Source organism: Euprymna scolopes, chromosome 1, assembly GCF_053919585.1.
Source record: "Euprymna scolopes isolate OS-2025 chromosome 1, ASM5391958v1, whole genome shotgun sequence".
Classification (NCBI taxonomy): domain Eukaryota; kingdom Metazoa; phylum Mollusca; class Cephalopoda; order Sepiida; family Sepiolidae; genus Euprymna; species Euprymna scolopes.
In genome coordinates this window covers 92,259,692-92,276,964 of record NC_136482.1, presented here as the reverse complement: position 1 = coordinate 92,276,964, position 17,273 = coordinate 92,259,692, and the positions used below count along the sequence as shown (strand labels likewise).

The 17,273-nt window shown below is 33.7% G+C and overlaps 1 protein-coding gene across 2 annotated transcripts in view; it reads left to right on the top strand.

Moving 5' to 3' along the window:
- The window catches only part of LOC145245783 (protein unc-13 homolog D-like), a 513,002-nt gene that overhangs the window by 416,647 nt on the left and 79,082 nt on the right, over positions 1-17,273 (top strand). For both annotated transcript variants that reach the window (XM_080107524.1, XM_080107446.1), the window contains exon 24: positions 13,237-13,324. In XM_080107524.1, coding sequence (XP_079963650.1) covers positions 13,237-13,324 — 88 coding nt within the window. The remainder of the gene's footprint in view (positions 1-13,236; positions 13,325-17,273) is intronic.

Genomic DNA, 17,273 nt, shown 5'->3' with positions numbered 1-17,273 from the left:
AAAGAAAAATGGGTACTCATGCAGAGAGTGATCCATACTGAAATAATAACGTTATTATTTAAAAAGCCATTCTTAACATGGGGGGAGGGTGTTTTGTACCTATTCTGTACTTTAACCTTGCAATTGATTAAAAAAAAAACACGATTTAAAAAATAGCGCAGATCACTCTCTGCATTAGCACCGAAAAATGTTACTAAACATTTATTAATAATTTCTCACTTTTACAAACATTTGATTTTAAATTTCTTTTTAAATGACGACTTTTATCGACTTTTTTTTAAATATCCCCCCCCCAATGGTGTTTATTCCGAAATCCGTTGTTAACATGGAGAGGTTGGGGGTGTTTATTCTGAAAGCCGTTCTTACCATTTGTGGAGGTGGATCTAATGTAAAAAAAAAAAAAAATAAATAAATTTAAAAAAAAAACTAAATCATTTACTAATAACTTCTCACTTTTACAAATATTTTTTAATTTACATGCGCAGATGAACAAATTGTTGAATAGTGCGAAAACAAAACATTTAGGTCCACCTCCACAATTTTTTTTTTTAAATGACGACTTTTATTGATAAATAAATTTACTTCTCCGCAACTTTTATTGATAAATAAATCTACTTCTCTGCCACGGGCACTGAACCCCTCCTTTTTTTTTTTTTTTTTAATAGTATTTTCGGGTGGGTATGCTGACAACAAATATCAGTTAAATTTTGCAAATAGCTCCCCCCCTCCAAAAGTGGTGTTTATTCCGGAAGCTGTTCTTAATATGAGGAGGTTGGGGAGGGGGGTGATTATAAGGTGGACCTAATCTAAAAAAAAAAAAAACAAGTTGTTTATGCGCACATAAGCAACTATTTTTTTATTAACTTTTTTTTTAATTTTTAATTTAAAAATTAGTAAATTTCAATGAATAGAATAATAAATCATTTATCATTAATATGTGTTTTTGGTTTTGTGTTGAATGAAACTTTTTTTTTTCATTACAACAATAATGAACCAATTTAAATCTTCCGGCATGCGTTTAAGGGTTACGAAATTATCAATAAATCGTTTAGTTACTAAGCCAACGTCAGTAAATAAAAAAAATATTACATGCGCATGCATTAGCCTTGACTGGGAGGGGGGGACTAAGGGAACGACCATTAAATAATTATGCTGGTCGCCATGGAACTCAACGCCCAAGGAGTACCTAAAGTGGCACTTATGCACTTATGTTACCGTGCTATTTTTTAAAATAGTATTTTCTTGTTAAATTCAAATTTTACAATATGTTTTTCTTTTATTAATTTGTTAAGTGAAAGTACAGATGACCCGGTCGGTTTCTAATGCGAGGAAAATCTAGACCCCCCCCCCCAAAAAAAGGGGTACTCTGGATAATAACAAAACATTAAAATTGCCTCAGTCTCGAAAGATTTTTTCTCTACTGAACGAGGAAAAAAACGGTGAAGTGTAGTTCACCTTCTGTTTCTCTCCCCCTCTCTCAATATCTCTCTCTATCCATCTCTCCCTTTCCCTCTCTCAATCTATCTTTCTCTCTATATCACCCTCTCCATCTCTCTTTGAGCCCCTTTCTCTCTCTAACTCCCTCTATCTCTCTCCTTTCCTCTGTTTCACCCCTCTCTGTTTCTAACACTCCACCTCTCTCTCTGTTTATCGATCAATCCTTTTATCTCTCTATCTCCTTCTCTTTCTCTATTTTCCTCTCACTGTCTCTTTTCTATCTATATATCTTCCTCTCTATCTGTCCATCTCTAATCCCTCATCCTATTTTAGTCTCCTAAATTAATTACAGTGAATAAGGCATTGTCAAAACATGGATAAATCCTATTTTAGTCACCTAATTTACTGACTGTGAGAATAGAAGTTATTTGGAAATTACTGCTACCTTGAACAGCACCAGAAGTAACTGGTAAAACCTTTCTAATTAAATTGATTTTGGCAGCCATTTGGTAACAAAATGACATAGCCTTAGCCTTTGCTGCATGAGGAATACCTGCGACCTTGCTGCCAAGTAGAAGAATTATTTATTCTACTTTAAAACATTCAACTTTTCAAAAATCTCATCTTCGACATCTCCAAAACATCCAATATGGGGAAAAATATTGCAGAAATGCAAACTTATTGTTTAGGATGAATGCAAAATGGTACGCAAAAAATCACTTGAGGCTCTTGGTCGATCCTTGCAAGATTTGCGTGGCAATGTCAGACCATTTGGGAATGCAGTAATATTGCTTGCAGGAGATTTCAGACAAATGTTACCTGTTATTCTTCAATCAACACCAGCAGATGAAATAAATGCTTGCCTCAAATACTCTACTTTTTTGTTCCATGTGAAGACATTAAACTTAACTCAAAATATGCATGTACAGTTGCAGACTGTTCGATCCGCACAAAAACTTTTGCATCACTTGTGGGAAATTGGGTACGAAAAAGTGCCAGCTGATCAGAGTTAAGGGTAAAATTCTTTGACTTTTAACTTCTGTAATTTCTGTAATTTTATTTCATCAAAAGAATAGTTAGTTTAAAAGGTTTTTGCAGATATTCAAAATATAAGAATTCCATTTGACTGAGTGAATGAGCTATTCTTGCAGGTCAATACAAAGATGCCCATGAACTTAACGCTATAATTAAATGTAAAATTCCAAGTGAGGTAGTCAAATACAAATCCATCGACACTGTTGTGAAAGCAGATAAAGTGGTTAATTATCCAACAGTTATATTTGCCAGGGATGCCACCGCATGTATTGTAACTGAAATTTGGTGTACTAATTATCATGTTGTGAAATATAAACCAATCCAAGCTTTGCAATGGCACATAGCTTGCAGTAAAAAAAAAATAACAAACAATATCATAAAAACAGCAATCTTAACAGGACCTTTCACAGATGAATATATCTTCATTCCATGCATTCCTATGATTCCACCGGATACATCATTACACTTTAGCAAATTGCACTTTCCAATTTTATTGTCATTTGTAATAACCATCAACAAAGCACAGGGAACAATCTTTACAATTGTGGGCCGTACAGTTACACACTGACTGTTTTTTCACATGGACAATTTATGTTACATATTCAAGAGTCACCAAACCGGAAAATCTCTATATCAGCTAAGAAAATGGAACAACAAAAACTGTGTACCCATGCAAAATGGAAATTTAAACCTATAAGAAACATGCTTTTTCTCATTTTGGAACTTTTTCCATTGCGCCAATTTGAGCCACAGCAACGCGTGGCAGGGTACAGCTAGTATATATATATATATATATATATATATATATATATATATATATATTGATTTTATATATATATATATATATATATATATATATATATATTGATTTTATATATATATATATATATATATATATATTGATTTTATATATATATATATATATATATATATATATATTGATTATATATATATATATATATATATATATATATATATATATATATATAGATTGATTTTATTATAGAGTGGAGGATATACATATATTGTCTATAATTATTTATTTTAAGTTATGTGATAGATATTTAGTTTCTAAAGATAAAAATTGGTAATTGCAATTTATTTCTGTTACCATTTCCTCGCAGTTTATTAGAATAAATTGTCTACTTCAAGAACTTATCATTTCTATTTTGATTGATTTCTCATTGACTTGGCATATTTTATATTGTTATGCTCATAAAGGATCCTTTTCTATAGAATCAATTTGTCCTAACAGAATGTGGATACTATTAAAGACAGTGAAGAACTACATCTAAAATTATTTCTTTAGCGGTGGTTGCCTCTCATAGGACATTTTAGAGTTGATTATATCTATCTATATATCTAAAAGTGAACGTGTCTGTCTGTGTCTGTGTACATTTCCATACGCAATAATTGTCAATTTTAAGTCTACAGACTCGAAATTTGATATACAGGGTACTGAGATTTGGGAAAATCGATATGATCGGTTTTCAGCCAGAAATTTGGCGATTAAGGGGTCAAAGTTCAACGATTTGACCTTTGAGAACTCTACCAAACTCCTGCGGCAATTCTCGGTCTAAACACTTGAAATTTTAGATATAGGTTCCTTGGACATGGATCTAACTTAATACCTTTATTCGAGCCCAAAACAATAAATTTTAAGGGGGCATAATAGGGGTCAAATTTTTTAAAAAATTGACCGTTTTTTTTTTTTTTTGCTCAACATGCACCCCCAAATACCCGGGCAACGCCGGGCACCCATGCTAGTATATCTATAGAAATGAAATTGTCTTTGTGTGTGTGTGTGTGTGTGTGTGCATGCGCGCGTACATTTCCCTATGCAATAACTCTGTCAATTTTTAGTCTACAGACTCGAGATTTGACATAAGGCGTATTGAGATTTGAAAAAATCTTTTTAATTGGTTTTCGGCCAGAAATTTTGCTCTCAAGTGGTCAAAGTTCAACGATTTGCCCTTTGAAAACTCTACCCAACTCCTCCGCCAATTTTGTGTCTAAACACTTGAAATTTTAAATGTAGGTTACTTGGACATGGATCAAAATTTTAATTTGATTTCACCCCAAAACAATGAATTTTAAGGGGTCAAAATTGGAGTCAAAGTTAAAAAAAATTTGACTTTTCAGCCAATTTTATGTCTAAACATTTGAAATTTTACATAAAGTGTATTCAGACATAAGGCAAGCTTTTTAATCGGTTTTTAATATAATTTAATTTTTAATATAATTTAATAAAACTTTTTATATTTATATATATATACATATGTACATAAAGATATTAGCAGTATATAGGGCCCGAGCAAAGCCAGGCTGAACTGCTAGTATTTAAGAAAACCAATGTTTCAAGAAAATACATTGATGCTTTCTTGGAATTTTTATCAATGACCAGTTATTAATTTTTAAAATCATCGGCTCAACTCGGTTGATCAATGGTACAATATAACATTCAGACTAAAAAACTCTTGTGTTGCATCTATCTTTAAGTCAACTTATGTTCAATTCAAAACCTTTTGGTTTGGTTTGGTCATTTTATTTTATTGCATATCAACTTCCTTCAGATTATTTAATGCCGAATCCAGTCATTTTAGTTAAAGTTTTATGCTCCAAGTTCTTTATATCTTCAAATATTTATTCATGGTGTTTGGTTTGGGTGTTTTGTTTTATGGCACATCAAACCTTTACCATCCAGTCATTTTAGTAACAATTTTTATGATTCAAGTTCAAATATTTATTCACAGTGCTTGTTTTGGTTGTTTTGTAGAGGAAAAGAGTCGTTTGTTTTTTGACTTTGCAGAACATGATTGAGTTTTGCAAATAAAAAAAAAAATATTTAGTGCACTTTTAGATCAGATAGCCGGTATCTTCAGACAGTCTGGTCTGATAGCACCAGGTTAAATTCTTAAATCTTATATTTTGGGCTAGGAATAAACCGTAGTATCTGTTCTAATACTACACTTTATTCTATTCTCGCTCAGTGAAGGAGAAATCCACGTAGGCTGAGGCAGTTTTTTAATTTATTTCTTTTACTTTTTGAGAAGCTGGATTTTACCATTAAAATCGACCTTGTGCCTTACTCTGTCCTTATATGGATGCAAAATAAATAGGAACTGTTATGGAAATGTTACTCCAGGAAAATACTAAGCAAATTCTGTTTTTATTACGATATGTGTAAAGCTTTATTAAACTTGCAATAAACCGTTCAAATGCATGAAAGCGTTTTGCACTTTAACTATTGTCTCTTTACTTTCACCTTGTTTGACTTTATAAGTGGATGCCACCAATTCAGTTCAGTTCTTTATGTTTATTGCTTACGAGCTGTACCTATCCGGCGCTATCCGGGATGTAATGAAATTATTTTGCTTTTAATTTTGAGTTCTTTGCATATATTTTAAATTTACACAGAAATGACTTCAATGTAAATGGGACAACTCTTTTTATATTCTTGGATTTAAAAAATGAATAATTTTCATTGATGATTTTTTAATTTTTTTTGCTATAATTGGAAAATGTTTCTATTTTCCTAATTGTCGAGACGGACTACGTAATTAAAAAAAAAAAAAAAACTGCAGCAAATTACGTTATTATAGTGCCAATAACATGTGTAACTTCCTTCTAGCGCGGCTGTAGCCGATATTGAATTCACTACACGAATTTGTAGTTTAATCCGTATCTTCTCGGTAGTTGAATACTTGATGCTTCGCCAGGGCTATCAAGGGTATTTTTTTTTATCGTGACGCCATCACTAGTCTACACGGCTTAAGAGAGTCTCATCTACCTTCGAGAGAAGAATAGACCGCACCAGTTTCTGAACCTGGTATTTTACCGTGAGGTAAAATAGCAGGTTGAGAAACAAATATACTAACATAAAATGATTATGTGATGAATTATGCTTAATGGCAATAAGATTTAAAGGCATTAATAATTAATATTGTTAACATGAATGGTAGTAACAAAAAAGAAAAAAAATGTTAGATATTTATTATCACATCTACAAAACATTATCGTTTCGGCTTATATATTTATTATGCTGACAGGTTAAGCGTTCAAAATAGTTGGTTTTTCTGAAGTAAAAACATTCTAAATTTTTCAGGTCAAGGGTATTTTTTATCGTGATGCCATCACTAGATCACAGCTTAAGAGAGTCTCATCTACCCTTGAGAGAAGAATAGACTACACCAGTTTCTCAACCTGGTATTTTACCTTGCAGTTCATATAGCACCTCGGCTTCCCAAATAGTCACCCATCTGGTACTGGCCAGGCTCAACGTTGCTTAACTTTGGTGATCTGTTGAGAACCGGTGTGTCAACGTGATTGTGCCGTATAACATGTGTAACAATAAACATGAAAATTTGCTATCTAGTCGAATCAAATTTTGATGTTAGCTTAAATGCTATCTAGGTTAAACTTTTAAAATCTCACAAGATAACTTTATATGTTTTTGAATTTTCCTCCTACTTATAGCCTTGGATATTTCAAAACAAAAGCCAATAAGCATCTTCTGTTTTTCCAATAATCATCTTTCATTCGTGTTAATTCCTTACGCCATGTGGAAGTTGACAATCTTGACTATAACCAAATTTTGTTTTCGTTTGTAAGTAAAACGTATTGTGTACGAATCAACTTGTTACAACTGTTTTTGACCTGCTTGATTTTGTTTTGTGGACAGCCTTAACTTTCAAAGGGAACAGATACATTGAGAGCATTGCCAAGGCTGCTGCAAAGAAGGTGGGGGCTCTCTACCATGCTAGAAAGCTACTTACGACTGAAAGTATCCTGTACCTCTATAAGGCCGCCATTCGCCCATGTATGGAGTATTGTTATCACATTTGAGTTGGTGCATCTGCTATTAGTTTCTCATTCCTGGACAGGGTTCAAAAGAGAGTCGCCAACCTGATAGGTCCTAAACTGTCATCTAAGCTTCAACCTCTGTCCCATCGACGAAATGTTGCATCCCTCTACCTGTTCTACAAGTATTTTAATATTGAATGCTCCAACGAACTACAAGCACTTGTACCCCCTCAACGTAAATACCCCAGATAAACCCGACAAGCAACAAAATTCCACCCCTACACAGTAGAGATCCCTAGATGTAAGTCTGTCGGCCATCTTTAAACTTGAAATAACATTCTTTATTTATTTTATTAATGAGTCACTCGAGAGTAAGTTTTAATGAGATGGATTGTCGATTGAAAGATGAAAAATATTGTGAGGATTGAAAATCGTTGTTGGAATGAAAAAGTTTGATTACTTATGGAGACAGTTTTTGATAAGTATTTGCTGACATTCGATTTGAAGATGGCCATGTTATAGTTTGCAGGAAAGCAATTCCATGGTAAGATAAGATAAGACGCTCTTGGAAATAAACTCTGTTCATGAAAATTTTAATTGCTACATGTACAGATTAAATTTGCCTATATTAAGAATGTCTTTTTTAAAAATACTTTTTAACTTTCTTTGACGTATCTTAAACCAGTTAATCGCCTTAAACACCACTTGTATATTTGTGTATCTACCTTGCTTACTCGATTAGTCTGACAAATATATAAATACAAAAAGTAGCCACGTTTTATCCGGAGTTAAAAAAAAAAAAAGTAGATATTTAGTTTACTCATTGTACTTTTTCTTCTCAGCAAACAGAAACAACTAAGATGACAAGACTTTGAAGGAAACATTAGTCTGGCCTGGCATGTAATTAATCTACATCTTGGGGAAAATCAAGAGAAGGAGAGTCTCTTTGATGTTGCTTATAGTTGACTGCCTTCCTATTTCCAACTGAGACTATTTCTCTTTCAGCAATTCCGCTTCCGTGGTGATAGTCTATGAAATATTCCCTTTTTTATTCTTCGCAATTGACTGGATCTAAATTTCAAGAATACAACAATCTTCTTTGCAGTACTTCTGTAGTTTACGAACCGTACTATATATATATATATATATATATATATATATATATATATATATATATATATATATAGATAGATAGATAAGATTTCTAAATTGAATTCAATTTTTACGGATCTTTTGTTTATTAAATTGTTAGGTGAAAGTCCAGAACAGTTAACAAAACCCCCATAACCAGATTAAAAAATAGGTTTCTAAATAATAACATTGTTATTTCAGTAGAGTCCATAAACTGCACAAGTAACTGCTTTGCATTTCGTAAAAAAGTGTAATACTGTCACAGGCTATGAAATCGAATATGCCAAGTTCAAATCTAACCAGATCTGTGATGATCATGTGTACGCTTGGGAAAGGCATCCACATGAAATTCTGCTTCTGGCTGTGGGTAAAGTAGAAACATTTGAACAGTTGTCTTATTTTATTTCATTTTATTATACACCTAAGCAGATATATTAAAATTAATTTATATCCACCCATTAGACCGAGTTGGTAAAAGTGTGTACTTTCAAGTGCCCCCCCCCTTACAGCTTTGGGTAAAATAGAAAATAATTAAAGACAAAATTTATTTCACCTCATCTCTAAACAAATATATTAAAACTAATTCATACCCACCCATTAAGTAGTGTTGGTATAGCATCTGGGTATGTTAACCGCTATCTTTACAAAGCTTCTACAATTTTATAGCGGTCTTGGATATGACCTTAAACTATATCCAGTGGTGAGGCCCCAGCTTGCGGGCTTTGGGGAGTGTGTAGCCACCCTTTAATTACCATTGCTCCCAGGTCCACTCTGACCCGGAGTGGTAGTACCTGTTAGGGTCCCAACTATGGGTTAAATAGAAACTGACTTGAAAACAACAAATATATTCTAAAACTTAAATAGTATATAGATTGCTTTAGTTAAACCTATTTAAAGAAATTCAATAAAAAAAACCTTTTTGTGTTTTTCTTTTCTTTATTTTTATAAAATGTATGCTTTAACTCAAATTTATAGTTTTGTATCATTCTAATATCACAAAGAGTCACGTTATAGCAAAAAAAAAAAAAACTCTTGTGTAGATATTTGTTCTCATATGTAGGATTAAATTTTGATTTGATCCCCAATTTGACACTAATACATGGTGGCTCAAAACTAATATGTACAATAAATAAATAAATAAATAAATAAAATATTACCTTATTCCTAAAGATTTACTCAACTTTTTCATTCACAGATTTTAAAAATTTGTTTCAGCCAAGTTCAGCTGAACACAATTGTAGAATTTTATTTTTATAATCAAAAGCCTACTTTCTTTGCATGAAAAACAAATTATGCTTTAGTATAGAATTCGGAATCATCACCGGAAAATCAGGAACAATTCATCTAATGCATTATTTTGAAGAACAAGAATCCTTGATCGATTTTACATGAGTGGGTAGATTCTATTCTGTACAAATGTATCTGAATTCAGCAAAACGTTGATCATTGTCAACTGAATGCTATTCACGAAAATTTTTGTTTATAGATCATTCTTTAAGTGATCACAGAAGCACCTTCTTGTATTTTATTACTGTTATGTAGCCAGTAGGTGTGTGTGTGTATATATATACCTATCATACTTTCATAAATCAGAGTCCATTTTCTGTAGGCTGTTTTTGAACCCAGTCAACGACGGGTACTTTTGCTAGTATATATATATATATATATATATATATATATATATATATATATATATATATATATATATATATATATATATATATATATATATTTCAGTCCAGCGCCCTAATCCACAGCGCTGGAATGAAATACATAAAGTCCAAGGTTCGAATCCTACCAACAGTCAAGCTACGCTGAAGAGGAGTAGAGCTCCAAAACACGCGTGTCCATAGATTACTGTTTTAAAAAATAATAAATAAATAAATAAATAGATTACTGTTTTAAAAAATAATAAATAAATAAATAATACGTCAAAATAAAAAAAGGGCGACTTTCTAAGAAAATCACCGGTTCTCCGAGGCGGAGACATAAACATTACTATCGTTTAAAAAATCAAAACAAAAATCACTTAAACACATGAACGATAAAAACGAAACAGTAAATTGTCTATGGCAACATAGCGCAGTGGATTAGGGCGCTGGACTGAAATACATAAGGTCCAAGGTTCGAATTCTACCAACAGTCAAGCTACGCTGAAGAGGAGTTGCGCGTGTCCGTAGATTACTGTTTTTATAAATAATAAATAAATAAATAATACGTTCAAATAAAAAAGGGCGACTTTCTAAGAAAAAACCCGGTTCTCCGAGGTGGAGACATAAACATTACTATCGTTTAAAAATCAAAAATAAAACCACTTATATATATATATATATATATATATATATATATATATATATATATTAGCAAAAGTACCCGTCGTTGACTGGGTTAAAAAACATCCTACAGAAAATGGACTCTGATTTATGAAAGTATGATGGGTTATGAAAAGGAACGAGATAGCTTCGAATTTGGGGGTATCAAACCCAAAACAAAATATGATGAAAGTAAAAATAGATAAACCTCATAATTTATCATACCATACCGGTTCACACTGAAACACTTATCACAATATTCTGTGGATCTATATCAAAAAACCTTGTTAAACTTTGTGACACATTTCCATTCTATGGAGGTCAGGCACGAACGAACACCCATAATTTTTTTATACTATATTTCTTCAAACTGAAACAATTATTAAAGTATACTTACGCAGATAGATATGAAAAGTCTTTATTAAAGTTTGTGCCTATTTCCATTCTATGGAGGCCAGGCGCGAATGCAGACCCCACAATTTTATTATACCATCCCTATTTAAGTTAAAACATACTTATCAAAGTATTATGTACATCTATATCAAAAACATTTGTAAACGTTTTTTTTTAATTTTTCAATTTTTTATTTCCATACTTTGTGGACCAGGCGCGTACGCAGACCCCACAATTTTAATGAATTATCATTATGCCAGATAAAACATACCCATTCTTGTGTCTCGATACATCTTCTATCATTATATGTAATCAGTTTTCTATAATAGTCAACCATATAGGAGCCTATTCGTGACCAGACACACACACAGACGTTCAGCTTTATATTATATACATATATATAATGTGTGTGTGTGTGTTCATTGTATATGTACGTGTCTGTATTTCTTGCTTGTGTAAAACGTCTAGTGGTGTATATAGCAATATCTTTGATATTTAATAAATACGTGTCTATAGAGTATAGAAATATTCATTGGTGTATGTATATAAAATGTTCATTTTGTGTGTGGACGCTTCTTCACAAATACATCATCATCATCATCATCATCATCATCATCATGCAGTCCATCAGTCTTGATGATGACTAGTTGGGGCCTCAGTGCTTTATCCCTCAGTGTTGGCGTAGTCTCACTCCATCACTACAGGACTTTCCACTTTGGCTTCGAACTTGCTTGCACAGTTTAGGTGCAGTATCTGTTGCACATCAAATAGACACCCTCTGAACCTCCAATGCTCATGTCCAGTTGAGCGAACCCGCAACATACTGTCAGCAGAGGAGGCTGCAGCTTCTGGCCGAAAGTAATCTCAGTGAGGTAAATAGTCGCCCTATTGTGTCCGCGACTATGCCTTTTCTTTCTGGATGAGGTTCCATAACCTTTTAAGGAAAACTGCAAGGCAGCAGTAGGATTTGAAGTCAGAGTTCCCATCTCTTAGCCTTTGCTGTGATAAAGCTCACAAGGCAGTGGTGTTTGATTTTGGTGTTGGTTCCCCTAGTCTTCGCCCAAACAAGGGCACCCACAAGACAGTGGTGTAGGGGTTGGTGCCAGGGCGTGTCCACATATCGGTGGGCCATAACAGACTACCTCTGGGGTCCCCTACTAATCTGTATATGCATTTGGATTCTTAATTCGGCAGGAGGATGTGATGCGTCTAGTGTGTTCGGTATAAGTTAGCGTAAAGTTTATGATTGCATGCCTTTTTGCTTCCAGCTAACATCGCTGGCTAACCTCGTGGTGAAAAGGGAGCAGCTATGCATAAGTCTTCTCTGCGAGTACATAACCTCTCCATCAAGATTCTACAGTGCCTCCATGTTGGCCACACATGGTAACTGAATGCCTTGCGGCCCCAGGCTAAACTTGTAGGAGATCTCACAAATACACATAGTTAACAAATGTGACAAACTTTAATAGACGGCTTTTTTCCATATTTACACGGCTTTTTTCCATATTTTAAACGGATTATTATTATAGATTCCCTTGTCAAAGTTTGGCACGCTGAGCCTCTTTCTACATTTTCCTGGTTCTTCCCTTCGCTGCTTTCAATGGGATTGCCCAAACGTCTACTTCGCTAACATATTTCTTGCCAACTCTCTAGCTTGATTTCAGCTGACTAACTTCCTATGTGCATATCTATATTTTCCATGATGTCATCACTACACGTGGCCTAAAGATCCCTTGCCAGATTTTTATCAGGTATCTTTATTTATTCTTAGCTTAAATTCCATAACTACTCAAAAAATTCCTAAATCGACTTTGCTTATTTTATTTCTAAGTTAAATTTATGACTAAGCATTCCAAGCTGTAAATCAACGTTTTCAAACATCTAGTTTTATTTTTCTAATAATAATAATCGACCAGGTTACTCGACGTTGCCCCGGCATGCTAATATAATACTGCAATACAGATAGATGAAATGAATAACAAACCAACAAAGATTGGATTTCAGTTTATAAGAGAAGGTATAGTAACTTTTGAATTGGTTATATAAAAACTGTTAATCACAGTAGCAGAATATGGGATTATTGCAATATATCACACTGAATAATGAAAGTTTTTTTTTACTTTAGAAAACTCCAGAAATCGACTACGGACATATTGCTTTGAAAGTTGCCTATTTACTTGAGACACGTGGATATGTGACGATATTTGTAAAAGGTATGTCGCTTTTTTGTATCAGATTGGTCATAATTTGTTATTGTGCTTCAGTCATTTTTTATTTGATTTTCTTTTTTATGTTTTATTAAAAATTTTTTTTTTCATTTTTTTAATGTTTTATTTTAAAAAACATTTTTTTCATTTTTTTTTAATGTTATATTAAAAAAATTTTTTTTTCACTTTTTAATGTTTTATTTAAAAATTTTGAATTATGTTTTATTAATTTTTTTTAATTCTCAAATTGTATCAGAGCAAGGTGTCATGATTAACAAGTTGGCTGAAACGTAAGGGTCACTGTGATAGGAACATCATTTATAGGGGAGCAACCTAAAAGAGGAGTAGGGCAACAAAATGCTTGTTCACATTATATTAAATTTCTGCAGGTTAAGACAACAGGGAACATGGAGAGAATTCGAGAGGCAAACGATTCAGGGAAAGAAGCTTTCATTTCAGCATTTTGGATAATAATTCAACCTTGTTTGCCAATTTTATCTACTAATTCACCTTTGTTTTATTTTTTTTAACTATTAATAAATTTATTCAATAGATATACATTTCAACATTTGACAAAATTTGAATATTATATCTAAATTTAAAGTTTCATGAAAATCTTTTTCACCCTCCAAATTTAAAAAGCCTGTATTCGGAACATCAAGAAGTTTCACTAGATTTCCTGCTGGCTTGACAGACCGAGAGCAAGCTGAAGGTATTCCCTCAAATAATGACGATAGAAAGACGTTTATAAATCGAGATCAGTTCTTGATGGTCTCCAGTGTGGCAAGTCATTAATATCCCCAGGCAGTTGAGGAAGTCCTGCGTGGTGGAACCAATTGTTCTGTTTATTTTCATCACGATCAGGTGAAATATAAATCTGTCGAGAAGACCAGCATATTTTGATTGCTTGTAGTCTTCCGCCATTGCTGCTAAGCCTCTTTGATTTCAAATGAATCAAATGATTATGGTTGGCATTCATTTCTCCTATATCTTTCTTGTTAGAATCCTTCTTATCAGATACTTACAAGAGAGACCATATCTCTAAATGAAAGTGTTCCTGTAGAATGAACTAGATTCAAACTTGGTACATCTAGTTTGTCAGACCATGTCGTTAACCACTTGGCAACCGTCATCTCCCTAGTGTCGTCGCTACATGTCTCGGGTTTGTTGCCGATTCTGTCTTATTATTTACTAGTGGTATTCACCCAGCATTGCCTGTGCAGAGATATATTGCTGTAGTTGGAAATAATTTCAAACATAGTCATGTTTACAACTTTTATCTTAAAAAAAAAAAATTTAAATAACATTTGTAATAAAAAGTAATAAAAAAAACTGTTAGCGCAGTGGTGTTTCCTTCACAAAGAAAAAGCTATGTAGTGATGTTACATTTCTGCAAAATGGCACATGGCTTCAAAAATAGAAATATATTCATTACTAGCAGGACCTGTTAAATGGCGTTACCCGGTGAAAGCATACCCCGCCCCCACATAAAAAAGGAAAGTACAATTGTTGTTGGTAGCAACTCCAACCTCTTCATGTTAAGAACGGTTTTCGGGGAAAAACCCCATCAACCTCCCCAAATATATATGACCTTGTGTTAATGAGTATACTGGATAACTTATAAAACTCGTCATTCCCAAGGAAATTTAGGAGTTGGATCTAATGTAAAAATTCTCCCACCCTGCCAAAAAAAGAAAAGAAAATGTTCTGAAAAGTGGAAGAAGTTGTAGAAGCTGAAAAGTGAAAAAAAAATCAAAACAAAACAAAAAAACAAACAAAAAACAAAAGAAACATAGACCTCCCCTACCAAAAAAAATAGGTTCCTGTAAACTTAACTATGCATTATTTAACCCCTCCCCCACTCCCAAAAAGAACCCTGAGAAGAGGGTATGGAAATCCCCCCCACACACAAAGTGAATAACGTGAAAATGTTGTTCTCCTTTTACGTTCCTTCTTGGTAGTGGTCAATGTTTGTTACTTTCAAAGTATATAAGGAAACACACTTAATCATTGTTGAGAGAGAGAGAGAGAGAGAGAGAGAGAGAGAGAGAGAGAGAGAGAGAGAGAGAGAGAGAGAGAGAGAGAGAGAGAGAGAATAGAACAATACGTTTGTTTGTGTTTTGTTATAGCCGGTAGCGAAACTCAACCGCTCCACCCTCCCCAAAAATCAATAAATAAAAAGGCAAAAGTTATGGTATAAAACGAGAAGGAATGTTTTGTGTTGTAGCAACTAGCGCCCGCCACGCAACCGCCCCATGCCCCACCCTCTCAAATAAAAAAAATAAAAAAAGACAAAAGTTATGGTTTAATATGAGAACGAATGGACGTGGAAGACGATTTGTGTATGTATTTTAGTTTATAATAATCGCAAGTTGAAAAAATAAAATAGCTCTAAACGGAATAAATCGTCAGGTTTTTTTTTAGAGATAGATAAATAGGTAGATAGATAGATAGATAGAGAGAGAGGAGGGGACAGTACGTCGTGTTTGTTTTGTGTTATAGCAGCTAACGAAACTCAAACACTCCACTCTGTCCAAAAAAAAAAAAAAAAAAAAAAGACAAAAGTTATGGCTTAATGAGAACGAATGAACGTGGAAAACGATATGAGTGTGTATATAGTTTAAAGTAAGTCAAAAATATATAATAGCGCTATAAGAAATAATTCTAATTGGAATTCATTATTGAGATGAGTATAATTTATTAATTTATTTATTGCGGACTATTACACCCATTTTTCTTAGTTGTTGTTTCACGATGTTTCGGCTAACTATTCCTCTGGTCTTTTTCAGGTGGTAACTGCGGGATAGGAAATCCGAATCTCCTAACTGCATTCTCAGCAATTACTGCCATCCATAGTTGTTGTCGTCTCACCACGTTTTGGCCAAGTAAGCCTCTGGCCGGCTTTGGGTAGGATTGAAACCACTATCTTCAGACAATTCTTACCTGGAACCATAGAGATTCAACGTCACTATCCACTGCGCCATGGGCCCCGAAGTTAGGAGATTTGGAGTTTCTATCCCGTCGTGGTTACCACCTGACGAAGGCCAGAGAAATAGTTGGACGAAACGTTGTGAAACAACAACTAAGAAAGATGAGGATAATAGTTCGCAATAAATAAATTAATAAATAATTCGTTAATGTTTTTTAGATCTGCACTTAATGTTTGTTGCATGTATGTATATGGTGTAACAGTTTTGCGTAATGCTTGTCTTGCAAACGCCATGCTGTATAATCCGTGAGCCTTCGTTTTGGTTGAAGGTTTAAAATCTGGAATAAGAGAATTATAGGTGGCATCCAATGAGAACGGGGGTAGAATTTCCGAAGGGAATAATCATTATATTGTGAATCTGCGAATCGGAAGTGAACGTTATTTCTACTAGTTTATGATTCAGTTAATAAAAGTGACAGTGCAATGCAAGTCTACTGTGTGTAACTTTACCCAGTGTAGAGTGGGGCGGTGAGAGCGGTTATGAATTAGAGGGAATATAGGAACTACTAACTCTAATGATATTGGTGATAATGACGATTTCTCTCCTAGGATGAATAGTAGGATTTGGTTATAAGGCCTAAATCTGTCTATTATGAAGTTGTAAGGTCTAGACACAATAAATTTGTATGCGGCATCTGTTGTTGCAAACCTACGGTAATTTGGTTTAGAGAGGAATTTCTTTTTTTTTTTTTTTTTACATGGGGGTCACCACTTATCAAGGCCCGAAGGCCACTCAGGGATAAGGGTTATTGCGTGTACAGTAATCAATGAGATAGTATTGTAGTAATCATTAGTATTAGGGGTTTTGATAGAGTGTCTTACTTAAGGGGGCGGTTTGTCAGGAGTTTGTTTATGTTGGACTTGAAGACGTCCAAGTTGTAGTCAGGTGGGAAACAGGCAAGCGGCAGAGAGTTCCACTGGCGTGCAGTTCTAAGAAAGAAGCTTTGCTCATGGAATCTACGTTTG